Below are 22,198 nucleotides of genomic sequence, written 5' to 3'. Positions count from 1 at the left end.
CATGACTCCGGTAGTGATGTCCAGCTTTAAGGAGTGGCCAATCACAGGGATAATAGATGAACAAAGAAGAATTAAAGAGAAAACAAAAAAGAAAAGTTCTTCTAAGAAAAAAACAAATTTTATTGAGCTGGCCAATCCATAATAACGATGCATGATTTTTGATGGGTTGGTATGCCAAACGGACAGAAAACACTATATAGTAAACTCCAAATTAATAAAAAGACCACATTTAATGAATTTCAAAAAAATTAGGGATTAACTTGAATCGGAAAAAAAGTTGGAGATTTTATTATATACCCGGGAAAAAGTTCAAGGACTGCTGTTACCTTTTTCTTTAGCTATAGGAGATGATTTGTATTATCTGCCACCAACATCAATGGACCCCAGAAGACATGACATGATGTCCATATCCAACAGCAAATCCCACCATGATTAAATCAATCAGACCAATTATTCAACGATAATACATGGTTTAATGGTCCGCACGAGCCAAAGCAAATGACAGCGATGCCGCACCTTTCTTCTCCATCTCTTTACTCTTTCATTATGATGATCAAATCATGATGATCATCCGACTTCAAAAGGCCAATTATATTTTCATAACCGAACGATATGATGCGGTTCCTCCATTTCTTAACGGAAAATGCTTTCGAAATGAATTACGTTACACAGCAAAAATGATAGAAACATGAAGAACTCAATTCGCAAATATATAGACGCAAACACATTCACATGTGTCCTTACAAAAAAAAAACACATTCACATGTGAATATTCCCAAAAGGAAAAATGACACAAATAGTCCCTGAACTTTGACTCAATGTGCAATTTGATCCATGAACTATTAATTTGTTCAATGTAGTCCCTAAAATTTAACCCAATGTTCAATATGGTCCTTAAACTTTCAATTTGTTCAATGTGGTCCCTTAACTTTTGGTACATGTTCAATATAGTCCCTGAACTTTATAAAAATATTCAATGTAGTCCTTCAATTAATTCAAGTTCAGGGACTATATTGTATATTTTTATATAGTTCGGGAACTAAATTGAACATTTACTAAAAGTTCATGGACCAAGTTGAACAAATTGAAAGTTCGGGGACTACATTGAATATTGAGTTAAAGTTCAAGAACTACATTGAACAAATTAAAAGTTCAGGGACCAAATTGCACATTGAGCCAAAGTTCAGGGACTGTTTGTGTCATTATACCTTCCAAAAAGAAAGAGGAAAGATCTCTCGTAATTCTTTCATTAATTCAATGAAATAAGTTATTTTGCAAGACAAGGAGATTTATATATAAATTTAGAAAACGCTAAAATCTTGCAAATATTTTCTAAGATTACTATTAAGCTTATTTACTTGCATTTTCTGTATTTTAGAAAAATTTTTGGGATATTAGGTGATTGGTTTCGATTTTTAGTAATTATCTAGTTAAGTATTTATGATTTCGTTCAAGATGCACCGTGAGAAGTGTGTGGTTTGATTTTCGTTTGTCCGGGGTGCATTTGTTTTACGAGAAATTGATGATTTCAAAAAAAAAAATTTCTAAGAAACGATTATTTTTATCATTTAAAATAATTATTCAACAGAAAATTACTTCATTATCAACATAGCTCTGTACCTAAACTTTTTCGTTGATAATGAATATATCTACCATTGATTTTAGGATTATTTCCAGGAATATACTTTTTAAATTCTTGATTTTCCGCGAAACAAGCCCCTGGATTTTCCTTTGCTAATTTGTCCCTCTACATGCATCGATCATATCTGTTTTACTCCGTTTCTTGTTTTTCTTTGGGCAAGAACTCTTTCACCTCATTGATTCCCACATAGTCTATTCACACTAATATACAATGTTTGCTGCAATTATTGCATTAATTGTGATTAGAATCTTTTTCTCTCTAGACCTTTCCCTGATATGTTAAATGAAATGAACACGTTGCTTCAGAGAGAGAGAGAGAGAGAGAGATTAAGAGATGAAAAGCGCAAAGCTAATACTCCTCCATCCCACAATCCAAAAGCGATCGTCTTCAAACACCAATCGCTTGTGGCTCATCTTCATCATCACCTTCTTCACCACCGCCTTCACTCTAACCCTACTCACCACCACCACCACCACCCCCACCGCCACAAGCAGTGCCACGGGCTCCGCCACCTCTTCAGTCCCGCTTCGACTTTCCATATCCGACGCCCTCCTCCACTACGCCGCCACTGCCAACTCCACCCACATGACGTCCACTGAGCTCGCCACCATAACCTCCACAGTTGCCCACTGTGCCGCTGCTGCCTCCCACTGCAACCTCCTCGTTTTTGGCCTCACCCACGAAGCCCTCTTGTACAAAGCCCTCAACTTCGACGGCCGCACCATCTTCCTTGAAGAGAATGAGAACCTTGTCTCGAAGTTTGAGCAGCAACACCCGGGAATTGAGGCCTATGATGTGCGGTACGAGACGAAGGTTGGCGAAATGAAGAAGCTGCTCGAGTCGGCTATAGGCGAGTTCCGTGGCGAGTGCCGGCCGGTGCAGAACCTGCTCTTCTCGGAATGCAAGCTCGCATTGAACAGTTTGCCCAACCACATGTATGAGTTGAGTTGGGACGTGATACTAGTCGACGGGCCGAGCGGGTACCATGGGGCAGCGCCAGGGAGGATGTCGGCGATATTCACGGCGGCTGTGCTGGCCAGGAGCAAGAAGGGCGGAGCGGCGGAGACGCACGTATTCGTGCAGGACTTCGACTGGGAGGTGGAGAAAGTTTATAGCGACGAGTTCTTGTGCAGGGACAACTTGGTGGAGGTTGTTGGAAAGCTTGGGCATTTTGTTGTGGCGAGAGTGAGCGATGAGAGATTAATGACTGAGTTTTGCAGCGTTTCCGCTTCTGCCAATTCAACTTCATCGTCAACATCAACGGCGTAATTGTGGGATTCACAGGTGGTTGACAACGAAGATGATGATGATTGAGCTGAAGATTGTTACTATCATTTTTCTCCTATCTTTTAAATGCAAGCTGTAATTACCATAAGAAATAAATAGACAGACATAACAATCGCAACAAAGCATATAAACTTTACTGAGAAAAAAAAAGCTTTGTTATTAATTTCAAGGCAAGCTTGCTTTGGAGATTATACATACTAGTTTTTTTTTTGGTCAAGTTGAAAATGGCACTTTGAATTTCCTCCTAAAAATTGAAATAAGTAAATAGACTAATTATATCCAATTAATCACGTGAAAGAAAAGAAAAACTTAAATTTATTAAAGAAAATAATCAAACGTAAGAACTCAACCATGCGAGAACTATTTACCGTAGAGGCCGTAGCGTTCCTTGGGCCTTCGATGTCATTCATGCTTTTAAGATTTGGGGCATGTTGTCCTTATTTGTATGGTTTAATATTGGAATTAAAACCTCAAATAGGTTCGAATGTTGCTAAACACTTTGGGGCCGTTGTGAATTTTTGTTGATGTGGAGTAAAGGTCGTTAAATATTTGTTGATATTTATCTTTTTTTCTTTATATTCAAACGTTGACTCTATCTTTCATCTGGAATTCTTCTTCTTCTTCTTCTTCTTTAAAATATTTAAACCCTACCAATGCAATTCCTTTGTACCCACCCACTCACGACCATTCTTCCGCTAACCTTGGCCGCACCTCAAATGCTCGAGCAGCCATGGCGACCGGCAGCTCGAGATCTATGACCTTTAGATCTCACACCTATGGTCGCTTGATCTCTACCCTAGGCACAAGCTTCGAGCTCAAGAATCCATGACGACCGCAAGTTTTGAGCTCGAGCTCAAGTGGTCATGGAGGTTGCGAGCTTTGAAGTAGAACCAGCCATGGCAAATCTCAAGCTTCGAGCTCAAATGGCCATGGACTGCGAGCTTTGACGCCCGACTGGTCATAGATGTTGCAAGGCACAAGGCAAATATGGTGAAAGGCCTAAAAATTATAGGTGCAAAATTGGGCTTCAAAAGCCCAGCTCCACACGAGACGATTCTGGGGATAGCACCATTTTTGCCCTAGTCATTCGCTAGGACATGCAGCCCAGGTGCGCGGGGATAGCACCATTTTTGCCTAGCGTGGGCTCACGTGCAGGTTGTCACCATTCCATCATCAGGCTGATGCTGGAATAGACATGTGGTGACCGCGGACGGAGGCGGGAGTTGACGTCATCATTCATTCTTTCTTTCTTTAAAAAAAAATGGAAAAAAAATTACAAAAAATTTGACCAAATTTTGACTAGTCATCATTTTTCTGTCCAACATCCGATTGACCTAATATTTACGTCCACGGAATGCTGGTGGTTGAATGAGGGATTGTCTACTATGCTTGGTTTTAATCGGATACAATTTGAAGGATTTTATAGATTCATTGATCAAGGCTTGACAAGAAAACTTTATAAGTTTTCAAAAATTGAATATTAGGATCAAGAAATTCAATAATAATTATTTGTGAAAACGTATCAATTGGTAGAATCTTTGACGAGATGAAAGAAAATTTGAAGGAAGAATGGTGCAAAGTTCAAGGAAGGAAGAGACAAAAGCAGGAAAGGGGAGAGATTGATGATGAAGGCTTGACTTTTGCATGCGAAATTTTCTATCTTCTTCCCCGTCCTCACGCCGGCCATGTTTGGGGCTTTTGGGAGTTGATTGATGGATGACTCCTCTTTTTGTGCTTTCAGTTCAGGCTTTTTTCAAAGCGCGCTCTCTCTCTCTTCATCTGCATGGTTTTGTCCTTATCTTTTCCAAACTCTGGGGTCCACGGATTTTTTGCATCTTAGCTCTCCTCCGGGCCCTTGTGTCTAGTCTAATTACATAGACTCTTTACAATTCGTGCGATAAATTACATGCGTCTGGTCACCGCATAAATATTAATAATATTTTAAATTTTTTAATATTTCTTTTTTTTTTCTTTCTTTCCCTTCCCTTCCTTGGTCACCGGCGACCGGCCACAGGCCAGAGCCGGCAAGGGCGGCGACGCCCTCGCCGGTCGCGACGGCGAGGTCGGCCTCGTCTTGGCTACACAAGGTCCAACCTCGCCCAGATCTGGCGAGGCCGACCTCGCCGTCGCGAACCATCTCCCTCGCCTAGGTCGCGACGGCGAGGTCGGCCTCACCATTGCTGGGCGAGGGCCGCGACGCCCTCGCCGGCCCTGGCTTGTGGCCAGTCGCAGGTCGCCGTTGGCCAACGGCCGACAGCGGGCCAGGAAGAAGAAGAAGAAGAACAAACCAAAAAGGGGGAAGAAGAAAATCAAGAAGAATCAGAAATGGAAAAATTGTTCCTAAAATTAAGAAGTTACTTTTTTTTGCTTATTGATTCTGTTCCAAAATTGATTCTGAAAATAATTTTTTTGTAAATTTGTGCCCAGGAGCAAAAAATTTAACAAACGGATTTCTGTTCCCAAACTGATTCTGAGAACAAAAGAAAAGAAATTTTTACTGTTTGGCAACTTGCCAAACGGGCCCTAAATGAGTCATAAATTCATTTGAACTTCCAAACCGAAGCCAGCACGAGCCTGGCTCACCAAGAGGGAAATATGCGATAGACTTACCTGGCCAACACAAGTGAAAATGATTTTAGCTGTACGTGTTAAAAGAAAGGAGAAAAAAAGAAGAAGAGGAAAGGAAATAAAAGCAAGCACGTGCGTGGCTTTTTGCGTTAGTTCATGTTGATTGTTACTCGTGTTTCAGTAAGTATAAATATGTAAATAGTAAAAAATCTGCACGCGAGTCTTAACAAAATTTTTTATTTTTAATTAATAGTTAATTTCATCAATTAGTATAGATGTAATCATCCAAGTTGATTTCGCATTATGTGGATTAGTTTCACTCTAATTCATAGCATTTCGTCTAGTTTTCTTTATTTTCTGGTAGGGGTGTCAATGGGTCGGATCGGGTCGGGTTTCTATGATACCCGACCCGACCCAAATCACAAGGGGCACATGCTCTTTCTGACCTGGCCCGGCCCAAAACCCATAGAACCCAAAGCGAAAATCCGGGTCGGGCCGGGTTGGGTCGGGCCGGGTTTTCGATTTTTTTTTTTTTTTTTTGCGTGGGTAAACGTATAAACCAGTACAAAGTGGGTGTGAACCCCGAATAGCCATAGTAAAAATTGCAAGCTGCTTATAATCTTTGTCAAGTTGGCTGTATAAGGTAAAAATTGATCCTGTTATACAAGAAGTGGTTTACAATTGCGCATGTCAACGTGTCACAAACAAAGACCTAAGACCAAATAGAGACATATGCTGAGAAACCAAATCTATTACATGTGTCGGTCGTAAGACACACTCTTGGAGATGTCTCCAAGAAATATTTCTTCAATTTACTTCTTTCCTCCATGTATAACTTGTAACAATCATACCTCAATGTGTTCCGACACGGGATTAGAAACTTTGGCTGGATTCTATTCACGAATAGCCGAAATCCCTCATTTTCTACGAACTTAAAAGGCAATTCACCAATAATAAACATTTTTGCTAGGTTTTTTCGACTAACATCTTGATCAATTTTCCATGGACCCAATGAACTACCGACCCCAAGAAGTTGATCCGAGGCACTTTTTATCCTTTTCTCAACATTTGCATATGGGTATTCCTTGCATCTACCTAAATGATGATGCATCGAACTAGTCCCGTGATTACTAGCACAACGAATTTGTGCCCCACAGTATAAACATTCAGCCTTATCTTGATCAAGAATCCGTTTAAAGTGTTCCCACACTACAGATCTTGTCCTTCTTTCTATGACACTTGTAGAACTCGTTTCAGACATCTTGTAATCCTTCTATTTATCAAAGCAAGTATGCTGTACTTGATCAAAGCAATAAAAACTCGCCCATGCTCTCAATCAGCACAAGACATCCCATGACTAATTATACTTTTCGGTTCCAAGTAGAAAAGGCGAGAAGCAAGAGGGCCAACTTACTTGCATCATCCTCGTCTCAGTCAATTCTCAATTTCTCATGATAGATTCCATATTCACCTAGTAAGAGAAAGAGTAAAAACAATTAAAGTCTCAGATAATATTCACAAGTCAGCCATGCTCCAGTGTATCAAAGACTTGATGCATCAGTGAACCAAGATTAAGATTCAAACTGACGGACCACAATCAACACAAGGCGCATAATGCAAATAATCGCAGCCACACCATGGAGCAGCAAAGAAACATATAAAGCTATGTTGCACTCCAAACAACATTTCAGCAAAAAAAGAATGACCACAGCAGACCCATAATACTCCTTCACCACATATTAAACTTTACTGATGATTGCTAAAATTTTGCAAAAAAATGAGAGATTGCAAGCCGATCATTTCACATTGTGCAAAATTCATGTGTATGTAATTGCAGCAAGGACAGATCATATATACCAGCAGATACCAACCAAGACAACTGAGAAATGACATCTAGATCCTAAGTTCCATAACCCAACAAAGGCAAAGAAATATGGCAACAGCTACTTTGACTAAAAACATGCTGTGCAAAATAGAGTGCCTAAATTTCATCAGATCCCACCAGAGCACTGTCCATTCACGAAGATGAAGCCAAAACAATGATGAGCCATTTTGCTAGAAAAGCTCAATATAAGAGATGCTTATCAAAGTGGGATGTCAAATATAAGAATCAAGTTCAAGATTAAAAGGGATGCTTATTGATGTGGGATGTCAACTGTGACAATGCCCTGCTACAGTAACTAGTCAATGAACTATATTTGTTTTATTGGTTTTAGGAATGAAACTAGTAAGATACGTAAGAATAAAGCTTGTGCTTGTGAGGTGTCAACTCCATTAAAAAACTGTTGACAGCAATCAATGGAATAACAAAAAAGATTCATGGTTTTACAACACCTTTGACTGACAAAATAAGCATTTAATGTCAAACACTTGAATATATATATTTTCATGGTCTAGCTGGACAGAGCTGCAAGTTTCAATCTAGGACATGTTCATAGATTATCACCCCGGTCTCATCGCTTTGCACTCTATAAAATAAGTCAGTTTCAACTTGTTTCCTGTTAATTTCAATCTCTTCACCTGTTAAGGACTTTCATATTTATTTCTTCTTCGCCTTAAAGAATACAAGTATACTTTGGCACCTAGCATTTTCCGCCGTTAGAACGACTTGGACATAACTGACCAATAACAGAATGATTTACATCACATGAACTGACATCTTAAAGATGCACAAACACGATGTAAATTCTTTATAAATTCCGTGACATCAGAAGTTAAATTTTCAGTTCAGTCCAAGATATGAAAAAGCGAAACTTGGTCACACATCAAAAAACTTTCTTTTATCGGTCATTAACGAGACGACATATATAGTGTATCAGCAATTCAGGGACATAACACAAAAACATGCCCTTCCATGCTAATTGGACATTAAGTTAAGTTTCCACATTAGTTGCTCAACATCATTGCAACCTAAAGGAAGAATTGCTCCATAGCAACTTAAAGTTTACCTCCGAAGTAAGAAGTTCCTCGAGCTGTTGGTTTTCCGATTTGTATTCCTGAAGACGGGATTGAAGTCCAGTACAAACCTGAACAATTGAGTAAGCATCGTCAAGTTACAACTTGGTTACCATCTCAGTAATTTTATTGTGGAATAAATCCTTCTAAAGTAGTCTTGACTGAAAAGATGGCTTGTGTATTAAGTAGCTACCTGGGACCATCTCGTTTTTATTGTTCAATAAATCCATCTGAACAGTCTTGGAACCGAAAAGTATAATCAGGAAGGAGGGTATGGTACGTGGAAATGCAAAAATCTTGATCACAAGTGACCAAGTCCGTTGTACTTGACCCAAGTTAAATGACACATCATCAGTTGCTAGCAAAGCAAAAAGGCACCACCAGATGGATTTCTCAATTTCATGGTTACTTCTCAAGATTCAATTCAACCCAACAGAAATATACCCAAATTTCACACCCACCTGTTCATCCTACGACGTATGATCACAGATTGGAAAGACGAAAAGCTACTTCCGACATCATAAACACAATCCAGCACGAGATTGGAACAGAAAGAACCAAGAAGAACATGGAAGAATTGAACCAAGAAAGACAAAAGGCTACTCAGAATTTCACCAGATTGAAATAGAACACCGAGCAAAGACCAAAACGAGACTGGCGAAAGCGACAAGCAAAGACAGGCCGTCTGCTCTACCTCACACCAAGGCTCAACAGCTCGAAGATCTTAACATAGGCACAGGAGCTCCTTTCTCTACAGCTGGGAAGCCGTATGAAGATCTCAAAGAGGCATTCATCTAGGAGTTCCTCGATTGAAGATAAATGAAGGAGTGATACTGGAAGCTTGCTGTTGGGGCGATTTCACCGACGTATGAGGTGCATTCCAGCTCGGTGGCTCAGATTGAATCTTCTCAGCATCTGTGGTGCAGCTAGAGCTAAGAGCGATTCTGATTCCATGTGCAGACAGGCTTCCGGCAAGATGAATTGGTTCGTCGCAATCCTACTTGCAATGTAGTCATGATGAGGAAGGACCTGATTCCATGAGCGACTCTGATTCCATGCGCTGCGCTTCGCGAGGGGTGAATGGAAGCTTGAAGACGAAAGAGACGAAGGAGTTGATATCTAGGGTTTTTTTAAGTCCCGGGCCGGCCGTAAAAAAAGCCCGACCCGGACTGGCCCGGCCCGAAAAATGAATAATATATGAAATTTAGGCTCTTACCCAATCCAAAGGAGGCCTGCCCCAAAAAAGCCCTAAATTTCCGGGCCAGGTCGGGTCGGGCCGGTCCGGTATGGGTTGGGTCGGGCTTTATTGACACCCCTATTTCTGGGGTGTGCTAACTTCGTTCTCGTAGGAAGTTTAAGGTTGAAAATCCAAGTGAAAGCAGTGTAAATTTTCATGAAATCCAGATTTATGTTACATAGTATTTTGGCATCTAATTTAGATGCTTGCATATAAATTCTAGTTCATATTTATTTCGAGGTTAATACAGCGAAAAACCTCAAACCGGTACACCTGTGACAAATTTACCCCAAACTATTTTTTTGACCACAAAAAATTCCAAAATGGTACACCTGTGACAATTTTACCCAAAACTTTTTTTTTTACTATCAAAAACCATACATTGGTACACCTATGACAATTTTACCTCGAATTAATATTTTGACCACCAAAAATCCTAAACTGGTACACCTGTGACAAATTTACCCTCTGTTAGTTTCCGTTAAATTTTACCATCAAATTGCTAAGTTTGATGACACATGGTAGTTGACGGGTATACCGGTTTGGGATTTTACCACAAGTTTACGAATTTGTGATATTTCGCGATATTAATCAAATTTAACGGACACTAACAGAAGGTAAATTTATAACAAATGTACCGGTTTGAGGTTTTTAGTGATCAAAAAATTAGTAGGGGATAAAATTATCACAGGTGTACCAGTTTAGGATTTTTTATGGTAAAAAAAATTGTTCAGGATAAAATTATCAAAAGTGTACCAGTGTGGGGTTTTTGATAGTCAAAAAAATAGTTCGGGCTAAATTATTCACAGGAGTACCATTTTAGGGTTTTTGATGGTCAAAAAATTAGTTTGGGATAAAATTGTCACAGGTGTACCAGTTTGGGGCTTTTCGTGATATTGACCATTTATTTCAACACTTGTTAATTTTTAGTTTAATTTCACTTCACTATAAATAAATATAAATAAAGAAAGGGAAAAGGAGAAAAATAAAATGAAAAATAAAAAATCGATTGCATGCTTAAAGGAGTTGATACCAATCTCCTTACTCTAAACCTATAATTGGTACCAACAGAGACGCCCTACAGTTGTCATCGAAACATCTCCTATTTAACTTTTCTCTTATTCGAGTGATGAAATGAAACAAATTTTGATATCAACTCGAATCGGATAATAGAAATAATTTGGATCTTCATTATCATATGAACATAAAATTAATAGCTCACAGAAAGGGGGAGAGGGTTGGTGGTGCGGTTTAATAATTAGAAACTTTTCTAGATAACATTTCAGATTGGGTCATCGAATGCGAATATGAATATGAAATGGTTGAAAGTCGTTGAATGTGGCCACGTCAAGACGTCTTGAGGGAAATAATGGAGTATTTTAGCTAAAGAAAAAGGGAAATAAAGGACTACTCATAGGAAAACCAATCAAAGGGTTGAAACAGATATAGTAATATTTTACGACCAAGATCATAAAATCAAATTCTATTGGTCGGACAGCCGATGTCCACGTCAGCGATTACCGACAAAAATCCGCCAAAAGGACTAAATCATTATAAGGTTTAGAACTCAATTGATAAAGTTGAAAGGTTTAAGGCTGAATTGGCTGCCATATAATAGGTTTATGATATTTTTGAAATATTTTCCTCTAACTGCACCATGCTCACATTCTAATAGTTGTAAATAAGGAAATAAGTGTTGCTTGCGCAATCATTTACTTTTTAATATAACGGCACATTTATGAGAACATTTTTTTTTGGTCGAATATTTATGAGAATATTTGAGTAGTTAAAGGTAATTAATTATAATAAGATAAGTCTTTAAGCTGAAGAGATCAAATCAAATATTTCATTAAGAGTAGTAAGTATAGACTTAGGTGGATCATATTTTGTAGCGAATGCAGCAAATCCAATCTCTGTAGTATGAAGGAAATTTTCTCATTATTTAGAGTTCCATATGTCATAATGAGAGTTGATTCTTTAGGAATATATGTGACCATGCATTTATATAGATAAATTATTATTTTATCTATATAAATATGTTTAACCATAGATATAGCTATAGAGTAATCATAAATGATTTAAACATTCGAGAATCATTTTTTTTAATCTAAAAGTTCAAAGGCACCAAGAAGGAACTCGAAAGAAATTGGGCGTGTGAATGGTACATCACCATCATTGTCCTACGTCTCATTTTTTCTAAAGCCATCAACTTTATTGACTATGAATTGAAAGCTGCAGCTGCTGTGAAGTTGCCTGTCCCTAACTTTCAATTAAATCCCATGAGTCACGCAATACAAACGTCCAAAATGATGTCTCTCACTAACGAAAGTGGCATCGGACTTCGGGCGTTCAAACCAAGAATTTCATCGTTTATATCTTACAATAAACATCCTTTTCTCCTTTTCTAAGGTAACGCACTTGTTCTTCTTTTGTAAATTTCTGAAGGAGGATGATCTGGTGGAGAAGCTTTTCACATTAAGAACGTAAATAGAAGCTCTTCCCATTAATGAATGTAATGTTATTGTTGCTAAAATGTCCAATCCAAAAGAACGGACGGAATTTCACGAACAAGAATCAGCGCAATCGATATAAACTGAGGTAGAATCGGGCTATGATACATGTAAAAATGTCCAACCCAAAAACCTTACAGGAAAAGGGAGACTAGATGCATACAAATAGCATGTATACTGTGTAAACAACCAACGTGGAACACTTTAATAATTTTTGTTATAATTCTTTTCCTTGTTTGAGGATTTCTACTCATAACTTTGAATTTGATGACTTTTTCAAGATATTACGAAATTCAAATTTTAAATTTTATTTAATACGAGATAAAAAAAATTGTATCAAAACATAAAAATACATATATGTTATCATAAATATTTCACTATAAATATGTGAAATGTAATATTATTTTTATAAAGATCTCACTAACGGGTGTCCTAAATACATTAGTTAAATTAAACATCATGCAAAATATTTAAACAGTCTCCTAGAAGTCTCAAAATTCTTCGTCAATCGTCATGACTTTAACATCAGAGTCCTCAACTTGCATTCGAGAACCGCGAGGCTTTCTGCGAAATTGCGTAGAAGACCATCGATCAATCTTTAACATCAGCGGCGGCCATCATCAATCTTCTTTTTTCTTTTCCTTTTCTTCGGCTAAGCATAGTTGTTTGTTATGGTCAAGACCATTGACAGGGCCATCATTACATTTCCTCAACTATAGATAGTCCATTTCCAAAAAAAATGTAAAAGATTTGCACAATCATTTGCTTTTTAATATAAAGGCACACTTTATGAGAATAATTGAGTGGTTAAAGGTACTTAATTATAATAAAAGGTAGGTCCTTAAGGCAAAGAGATCAAAACAAATATCTCATAATGAGTAGGAAGCATTTGCTTAAGTGGTGCTTAGGTAAAGCACTTTTTTTATTGAATGCAGCAAATCCAACGCTCTATGGTATGGAGGAAATTTTTCTAATTATTCAGAGTTTCATGTGTCATAACGAGAGGCAAATCTTTAGGAACTTTTTGTTATTATTGCATTTACATAGAAAAATTGTGAATTTACAATACTGGATTGGAATTTTAAATATGTCAAACTATAGATATAGCTATAAAATAATTATAAATGATTTAAATGTTTGAGAATCAAATTTTTTAAATCCAAAAGTTCAAAAGCAAAAACTGAAAAGCACAAAGGAGAAACTCTCAAGAAATTGGGCATGTGAAAAGGTACGCCTCCATTATTGTCCTCTACCTTATTATTTGTAAAGTCATCAACTTTTTTGACTATAAATTGGAAGCAGCACTGCTGCGAAGTTGCTTGATTTTGGGTAGGAGGAGTTTTGAGTCTTCTAGTAATTCAAAAGAGGTTTTTTTTAAATTTTTTTTACGGTAAACTCACTTGAAACGGATTTGGTACAGAGAGAGATATGGTATGCCAAAATTTCTTGATAGCGATATGGCTTCTACTTAGTGTTCCGATTGTCCACATTAGCACAAATTGAATGGAAAATGGAGCGACATACTAGCAAGACGAGGGATGACCCTTTCTTAAAATACAGGGACGATTTTGGATAAAAAAAAGTGTAGGGATGGTTTTGAATTTTGGGCAAGAATACATGAACTACTAGTGTCATTTCACTCAATTTTATACAAATAAAATGATTGCTGTAAGATACTTGGAATTTTTTTTCGTGCAAAACAATGTGTAGAGGATGAAATAGTGTTTGCAGACGAAATACGCACTGCTGAGCAAATATCTTCCAACAACAAAAATGTAAACAGAATAATAGATTAAAGAGATTGCAAAGCAATTTATAGTGGTTCGACCTATCTACTTAACCTCTTCCATTATCCCAGCTCTATTAGCCCAATAACAAGGTTGGAATCCACTAATGCAATCCTCGAAACCTTTAAAAGCGTTCACAATGAAGTTGCCTCTCCGCAATGAACTATAGCTCACTCTACAAGGACAGTCATTTCACTCTACACTCAAAGTGCTCTTTACGATAATTAAATTGACACTCTCTTAGAGAATTACGACTAGAATCATGAGACTTTTTTTTTTTAAAGAATAAGCACAAGAATTAATAACAACCTTTGAGAGCACAAGAATTACATTAACACTCTCTTGGAGAATTACGATTAGAAGCATGAGATTTGTTTTTTGAAAGAATAAGCATAAGAATTAATAACAACCTTTGAGAGCGTTTTGCTAATTTGGCCAACCTTCAACAACCACTTTGATACATATATAGCCCTCAAAACTTGATCGATACGGTCTTCAAATAGGTCATGTAGTGCCTCGCCTGACCCTTCTAGGATATGGACACTTGTTTGGTAGGGGGAGCAGTTACGTGAGTGGAAAAAAATATTTTCATATGCACCATCTTTTTTAAGGCGAGGATTATCACTATTTAATATAAGGAAGCATGAAATGTATACCAAAAAAGGGTAATGGCGAAATATCTGAAATGTGGAACAAATATGAAGTATTCTGAAAAGTGAGATGACATGTTAAGAAACTTGCATTAGGCAATCATGAATAAATGCACAAAAAATATATATTTTTTATTTTCTCAAGATATTGACCAATGTTTCTAAGCTTAAAGTCATGATTGATGATAAAATTAGAGTTATCTAAGAGAATCGAAAGCTCCTTTTAAAATTCTTTAATGTCGAAAACATATTCAATATTTCAAAACGTGAAACATTATCCAAGAGCACTTATTCACGACTCCTGGATTACTCTTAAGTTTGTGCTCATATGTATGTAAATAAATATATAGTGTATGTTAGAATATTTAAATAATAAACCACACATTCATCTTATACCTTAAGTTTTTATAACAGTTGGCAGTAATTCTATAAAATCTCACCGTATAAATGCGTGCCAAGTATGAATTTTTTAATTGTTCTCTCAACCTAGTCAGTCCGCGTGTGATACCGAAAAATTCACATGTTCCCTGATCAATAAGAAGGAATCTCTCTCTTTTAAGTGAAGAAGGGGACGTCACCTTCACATGCATTGTGCCTCCACCTAAAAAGTAAGCATGAGTTTTTTTATGTATCCCAATCGTTTGAGACAATGGCTTGAAAGAATAGGATGTACATCCTTGTATGAATTTTCCATAAGGTGTTGCGAAGTTGTATAAAGTAGCGTATCGAAGATGACCATAGTTATGGCATACGATTGCCATGACTTTGGAAGGATTGTTGTTTTGTACATAATTTGTGCAAAGTTGGGTTCGTATAAACTGTCATGAATGCATTATGTGTATTTTGAATGCTATTCTTGAAACAACATTTTGTTCAGATTTGATCACGGTGTCTACCCTAGAGTGTCTCGCTAGCCATCCTGTGAATGGAGCTAACCTAACGCACGTGGATGGAGCGATTTGAGCATATAAATCAATGTTAATTGAGTCGAATGATTTGGATACTAGTGTTGTAAATGAGATAAAAAAAAATGTGGACAAGTCATCCTCTCATCAATTACTTTGTTCACTGCACCAATTTAGTCAACAAGTCAAAACAGCGAATAACGCCACGAAAAACGTACGTAAATAAAACACGCCAAAATGAAGAAGACACTATCATTGTAACTTTCTTCGTCTTTTCCTCTTTTGGGCCACATCGGCAATGGCCGTCATTAATCTGCTTTTCCCTTTCTTCAGCTGAGCAAAGTCATCTCTTATGGTCAAGACCATCGTGGTTTCTCTTTCTTTTATTTCCACGTTCAAAGCAACACCGCGATGGAGTGGCAGCATGGCCATTGACAGGCCATCATTGCATTTGCTCACCTATAGATAGTCCACTTGCGTAAAAGTAAAAGATTTGCACAATCATATGCTTTTTAATATAAAGTCGCATTTTATGATAATATTTGAGTGGTTAAAATTAATTATAATAAAAAGTAAGTCTTTAAGACGAAAAGGTCAAAATAAATATTTCATAGTGAGTAGGAACCATATGCTTAGGTAGTGGCTTAAGGGGAGCATTTTTTGAGGTGAATGCAGCAAATCCAATTCTCTGTAGTATAAAGGAGATTTTTTTAATTATGCAGGGTTCCATGTGTCATAATAAATGGCTATTCTTTAGGAATATTTTGTTATTATGCATTTATATAGATAATTGTGAATTTACGATACTGAATTGGGATTTTAAATATGTCCAGCTATAGATATATCTACAAAATAATCATAAATGATTTTAATGTTTCAGAATCAAAATTTTTTAAATTCAAAAGTTCAAAAGGACTGAGTGAAAAGCACCAAGAAGAAACTCGAAAGAAATTGGGCATGTTAAAAAGGTACACCTCCATTATTGTCCTCCATCTTATTAACTTTATTGACTATAAATTGGAAGCTCCACCGAAGTTGCCTGTACGCTTTGAACTTTCAATTAAATCCCGTGAGTCCCGCAATACACACGTCCCTATAATAAACAGCCCTTTTCTCCTTTTCCAATATAACGCCCTGGTTCTCCTTTCGTAAATTTTTGTGGGAGGATGATCTGGTGGAGAAAGCTTTTCACATTAAGAATGTAATAAAGGCTTTTAACATTCGAGGACCGCAAGGCTTTGTGCGAATTTGCTAGTAGAAACTAGAAAGTATTTCAACAGTGTCTATTGGAGACACAGAGAGAGGGCTGACCCTGCTAAGTGCGAAGTGAGCTCCCATGGCGAGCTCAGAGACCAGAACGAGCACAAGCAATACATATGGAAGTGAGTATCAGGTGTTCCTGAGTTTTAGAGGGCCCGACACTCGTCGTGGATTCACTAATTGCCTCTACGTTACCTTGGAAGATGCTGGGATTCGTGTTTTCATCGATGACGAGGATCTTCGACCGGGTGAAAGAATTAGGGACAACCTTCTACGAGCGATTGACGATTCCAAGGTCTACATACCCATCTTCTCCAAAAACTATGCTTCAAGTCACTGGTGCCTTTGGGAGCTTGCGAAGATGGTGGAGAACACCTCTAAATCTAAAGAAGGTGGGAATAAGAAAGTCATATTGCCCATCTTCTACGACGTGAAACCTGATGACGTGAAGCTGAAAACCACGTTGTACAGCGAAGCCATATTGAATTTGGAGCAAAAGATGGAGGATCAGAAGAAGAAGTTCAACTCTGATGATGTAGAGACGTGGCGGCAGGCTCTCAAAGAAGTTGATCGCACCAAGGGATGGGAGCTGGAGGAATCTCAAGGGTAACATTCTAACCATGATAGCGAAAATTAGTTTGTACAATCGGGCCATACTTCTTATAAAATTTATTAATTATATTTCAACTCTAATTTCCCTAAATTTAAACAGAAAGTTTCAAATTCTTCTTCTATTTTTGTTGAGTCACGAGATTTCTAAATTTTTTATGACCTAATAGGGTTATTTTAATTTCGTTTTTCACCTATTTTCCATCGTATACAAAATTTGGCTTTGCTTCATCTTTTTTATACTAATTTGATCCATGTATGTATTAAGATTCCTATTGTATGCTAGAGAACTTGATTAAGGAACTATTGCCTGTGCAAAGTTCTTTTCCACGTCGAAAGAAATAAGTAAATCTTCTATTACAGTAATTCATCAGACGTTAATATTTTGATTCTTCTACCCTTTTTTGCCAGAAATTTTGATTCTTCTACTCGATATAAAGATCAAACATTTCTCTTCCTCTATTCCTTTTACTTAAACTTGTAATGGATGTTCAAGTTCGTAATTCATCATGTTCCTGAAGCTTTGGGGGTAACGTTGAATTTTTGTATATCCTAAACTTGATCGCGTTCCCACACGGTTGCTTAGTAGATGGTTGGTCAACATGCAAATTTGTCACCTTTTCTCAATTGAAACTGTTCAACTCTGTGGCAGCCATGGGGATCTTATCAAGTTGGTTGTTAATGAGGTCGTGAATAGGCTCGAGACAAGACAAAGACAAGTGACTAAAGATTTAGTTGGAATGGAGGATCAAATAGCTGCCATAAAAAAATTATTAGACATCAATCGTGGTGGTGTGCGGATAATTGTAATCTACGGGATGGGCGGCATTGGTAAAACAACACTCGCCAAGATTATCTTCAACCAACTATGTCCTTGCTTTGGGAGAAACTGCAGCTTTCTTGATGACGTGAGGGAAACGGCAAAAACCAAGGGCTTATTAGAGTTGCAAAAAAAATTATTGTCTGATATCTCTTATTATAGAGAGGCTCCTAACATTGCCAACAATGATCTAGGGATCATTAAGATTGGAGAAACAGTTTGCAACAAGAAGATGCTAATTGTATTGGATGATGTTGATGAGGGCAACCAAATCGAAAATCTAATCCCAGTGAACTCTTTGTGTCTTGGTACTAAGATACTCGTCACCACTAGGGACAAGAGCGTTCTAAATATCAGGGGATTTGAGAATAAATTCAAGGATTATGAAATGGTGGGGTTGAGCGACAAAGACGCACTCAAACTTTTTAGTAGGCATGCCTTCAATGACAACTCTCCTCCAGCCAATTACTACACTCTTTCAAAAAGCATTGTGTCTACTGCAGGTGGACTACCTTTAGCTCTTGAAGCAATAGGTTCATCGCTTTTTGGTGAGGAAACAAGAGGAATATGGGAAGAGTGGCTACAAAAGCTAAAGAAAACACCTCATGAGGATGTCTTGGGAAAGCTAAAGATTAGCTATGATGCCTTAGAGCCTAAACATCAACAGATATTCCTGGATATTGCATGTTTTTTCATTGGTGAGGATAAGACTAATCCAATGTACATGTGGAAAGATCGTGAGTTTTTCCCGGAGCGTGCCATCAAGGTCCTTATTAAGAGGTGCATGATAGAGGTTTTAGACGATGATAGGTTTGGGATGCACGATCAATTTAGAGATCTTGGAAGGGAAATTGCCAAACAAGAGCATACCAGGTTGTGGGATGAAAAAGACATCATTCGCGAATTAAGATTAACATCAACAGAGGTAAAGTATGGCTAAATTTGAATAGAAAATTGCTTATACCCTCTTCTTAATTGAGGATTCACGTTTTTTATTTGGGAGATACTCTTCTGTTTTGTTTTTTCTTCTCTTCTACGAAATAAAATAGTGGGATATTGACAAATTCCTGCTTCTACTCCTCAATGTCATTGGCAGATCAAGGAAGGCGTTCAAGTTGAAGCACTCTGTTTGCGATCATTAAAGGATCGTATAACTGTCACCTCGGAGGAAATTAAGCGGTTCCCACATATACGGTTTCTTTCTTTGTATAACGTAAACTGCCAAGGTGACTTTACAGGCTGTCTTTCCAAGTTGAGATGGATCGATTTGTGTTACCCTTATATTCGTATTGATAAAGCCCGCCGTAATCAACATTTGGAGGCAACCAATTTGTCGCATCTACAAAACGCGGTTGTGGTGAATCTTTCTGGGCTTCAATTCACAGATGATGTGTTCAAGAGCCTAATCAAGGTACGCCAGTTTCCCTCTTAGCCTATTTTTCTTATTCAATGAAGGACAAAATTTGATGGATTTATAATCTAATTTTCTCATTTAGTGAGAGGATCAGATGACATATGATACAAATTGGTAGCCTAAATCCATATTTATTTCTTGTCCGTCCTGATTTTTCATTGGCTTTGTAGAGGGCAAGGAAATTGAAGGTTCTCGCTATTAAGAATAATGACTTGATCCATTGGACACCAACCTTTCCAAAGGACTCAGTTTTAGAGAAGTTGACTATTTGTTGTAGTTTGTCTTTCTCGGAAATTGATTGCTCTATAGGGAATTTGAGGTGGCTGACTGACTTGAGACTTGAGTTATGCCACAAACTTAGAAAATTGCCTGAACAAATTGGAGAGCTATGGGATTTGCGGCACCTCTCTCTTAAGTTATGCGGTGGCTTGAGTGAACTCCCCGACTCAGTTTCGAAATTAGAGTCGTTAACGAAGCTGGATGTATCAGGCACAGGAATTACAAGATTACCAGATTCCATTGGTAGACTAGCAAAGCTGTCATCTATAGATTTATCAATCACACCAATTGAAAAACTGCCCAGCACAATGAGCGAGCTTTGTCAACTCCGAACACTGGACATGGATGGTTGTAATGGGATACAAGAGCTGCCGATGCTCCCCAAAAGTTTGGCCACTTTAGTGTTGAGATCTACTTCGTTGCTGACTGTCCCTAACCTCTCGTATCTTACTAATCTAGTTGAACTGAACCTATCCGATCGCTCTCATTCAATGGCCGGATCAGATATAATTCAAACTTGCGACTTACGGTGGATCGGGAAGTTATTCAAACTAAGCAAGCTGCGCTTTTGCTTTCCAAATGTCCGCGCACCAACTATTGAGTTGGGTTCCCTTTCTCGGCTGAAAGAAATTACTCTATATGGACTGGACTTACCAACTTTCAAACAACTTCCATCAAACTTGATAGTTTTAGAGCTCTACGACACTCGAGGAAAACAAGTACACCTCGACGGGCTTCCTCCATCGGAAAAGGAGACTGTTTCATCAAGTTCGAGAAAATTGAGAGAAAACAAGGTGCACGAGCAACATGATGTTCAATTACTCGATGTCTTAGAATCGTCGGAGAGATCACGTATTCAGGACTGCAAATCTTCCGAGAGGTTGGCTTGTCTTCCGGAGGAGCTGGGGTGCAATGAACTACAAGCTCCCGAGTTGATCGATCATTGGAGGGGAGCCTTCCATTTCCCAAGCTCCCTAAACATGCTTCAAAGATTCGTTCTGTTGGGGTTCCCAGAGTTACAGGATATTCAATTTGTTTCTACGTTGGAATCATTGGAAGAATTTTACGTTGAAGAATGCTCTTCATTAAAAAGCTTAGGCGGTTTGTCAAACTTGAAGAATTTGAAGTATTTAAGTATTATCCGATGCGTGAGCCTACAGGTTGTCGAGGGCATTGAAAAATTAGAGTATTTGTATTGGTTGAAAATCGAGGAGTGCACATCAATGGAAAGGATTCTTGATGCATCGACGATACACATAACATGTAGTACTTCTTTTTCCCAACTCGATCGGGTAGTCCATCTTCCTCACGATCCGTCATCGATCCCGAGATCGTCAAGTACAACAGCAAGCAATGAGGACCCAAGCCCCCTAAAGATGCTTAAAAAATTCCTTCTGTCAAGTTGCCCAAAGGTACAGGATATTCAATTTGTTTGTACGTTTGAATCATTGGAAAAGTTTTCTGTTCAAGAGTGCTCTTCATTAAAAAGCTTAGGCGGTTTGTCAACCTTGAAGAACTTGAAACAATTAAAGATTGACCAGTGCCCGAGCCTGCAGGTTGTCGAGGGCATTGACGAATTAGAGTTTTTGCGGTGGTTGGGAATTTATGGGTGCAGATCAATGGAAAGGATTTTTTACGCATCGAACTCAAAAATACCGAATGAGTGCTTGATAAACATAAAAGATTGTGAGAAGTTACTCAAAATTAGTTCAGATCTTCATTTCGAATATTGGGAGTCTTACAGAGAGAAGATTCTGAATGGAACAAAGGAAGCCCCGGACTCTGAAATTGGAACAACGGACTCCGAAACAGAAACAGGGAATCCTCTGCAGAAAACGGTGAGCCTTCTTCCTGTCCATAGATCATCGCTGTTTCTTCTGCTTCGCTTGCTTTCTATTTCTGCTTTATTCTAGTGAAGATAGACAATGAACCGATTCTAAAACGTGCAACCAGGGACAATCTTTATTAAAATTCCCCATCTTACTTGGAATCTCCATATGCTGCGTGCGTGTGTGTGTCAACTTCGGTGGTGAGGTTGGGGGATATTACATCCCTCACCGTCCAATAACAAAAGGGTGGCCTTTCTTAAGAGAAATTTAGGCCCAAGAGACCTCAAACTCACCGTATCATTTCCTTCTGCAGAACTGGGAAAATGAAGAGAAATAAAGAAAGAGAGAGACAGAGTCAGTCTCAGATCACGAATCGAATCGGGACTAGGCCGAATGTTCACCGGCCGACATTTTCTGGAGACTAAAACGAGGGCAATTTTGTTCAC

General features: G+C 38.1%; 3 protein-coding genes and 1 long non-coding RNA gene across 5 annotated transcripts in view; 3 read left to right on the top strand and 1 right to left on the bottom strand.

Moving 5' to 3' along the window:
• Positions 1–22,149, top strand: part of LOC130137084 (disease resistance protein L6-like) — a 55,322-nt gene extending 33,173 nt beyond the window's left edge. The window contains exon 5 of the mRNA XM_056307821.1: positions 22,066–22,149. The gene's annotated coding sequence lies outside the window, so the exon portion shown is untranslated. The remainder of the gene's footprint in view (positions 1–22,065) is intronic.
• On the top strand, positions 1,839–3,084 carry LOC115693110 (protein IRX15-LIKE-like). Its single transcript, XM_030620083.2, has one exon. The coding sequence runs from the start codon at positions 1,976–1,978 to the stop codon at positions 2,909–2,911; it is 936 nt and encodes a 311-aa protein (XP_030475943.2). The 5' UTR covers positions 1,839–1,975; the 3' UTR covers positions 2,912–3,084.
• LOC130137089 (uncharacterized) lies at positions 6,325–9,532 on the bottom strand. The gene is made up of 4 exons (XR_008815741.1): positions 9,482–9,532; positions 9,147–9,449; positions 8,446–8,523; positions 6,325–6,968 (listed from the first exon to the last, which is right to left on the bottom strand). It is a non-coding gene; the product is annotated as an uncharacterized LOC130137089 (long non-coding RNA).
• LOC130137083 (disease resistance protein L6-like) lies at positions 16,417–21,919 on the top strand. 2 transcript variants are annotated; one of them, XM_056307818.1, is made up of 4 exons: positions 16,417–17,407; positions 18,063–19,155; positions 19,327–19,641; positions 19,815–21,919. In XM_056307818.1, the coding sequence occupies exons 1-4, from the start codon at positions 16,878–16,880 to the stop codon at positions 21,834–21,836; spliced, it is 3,960 nt and encodes a 1,319-aa protein (XP_056163793.1). In that variant the 5' UTR covers positions 16,417–16,877; the 3' UTR covers positions 21,837–21,919. The 2 variants fall into 2 exon arrangements, with proteins under 2 accessions (XP_056163793.1, XP_056163794.1); XM_056307819.1 differs by having other exon boundaries at positions 16,420–17,407; positions 20,428–20,547.
• Positions 22,150–22,198: the final 49 nt, after the last annotated feature.

The sequence above is a fragment of the Syzygium oleosum genome, unplaced genomic scaffold, assembly GCF_021117445.2.
Source record: "Syzygium oleosum isolate NSW1041296 unplaced genomic scaffold, Sole_v2.1 Sole_v2.60, whole genome shotgun sequence".
NCBI lineage: Eukaryota > Viridiplantae > Streptophyta > Magnoliopsida > Myrtales > Myrtaceae > Syzygium > Syzygium oleosum.
Note: the sequence above shows the minus strand (reverse complement) of the source record. Positions and strands in the feature narration are given on the sequence as shown.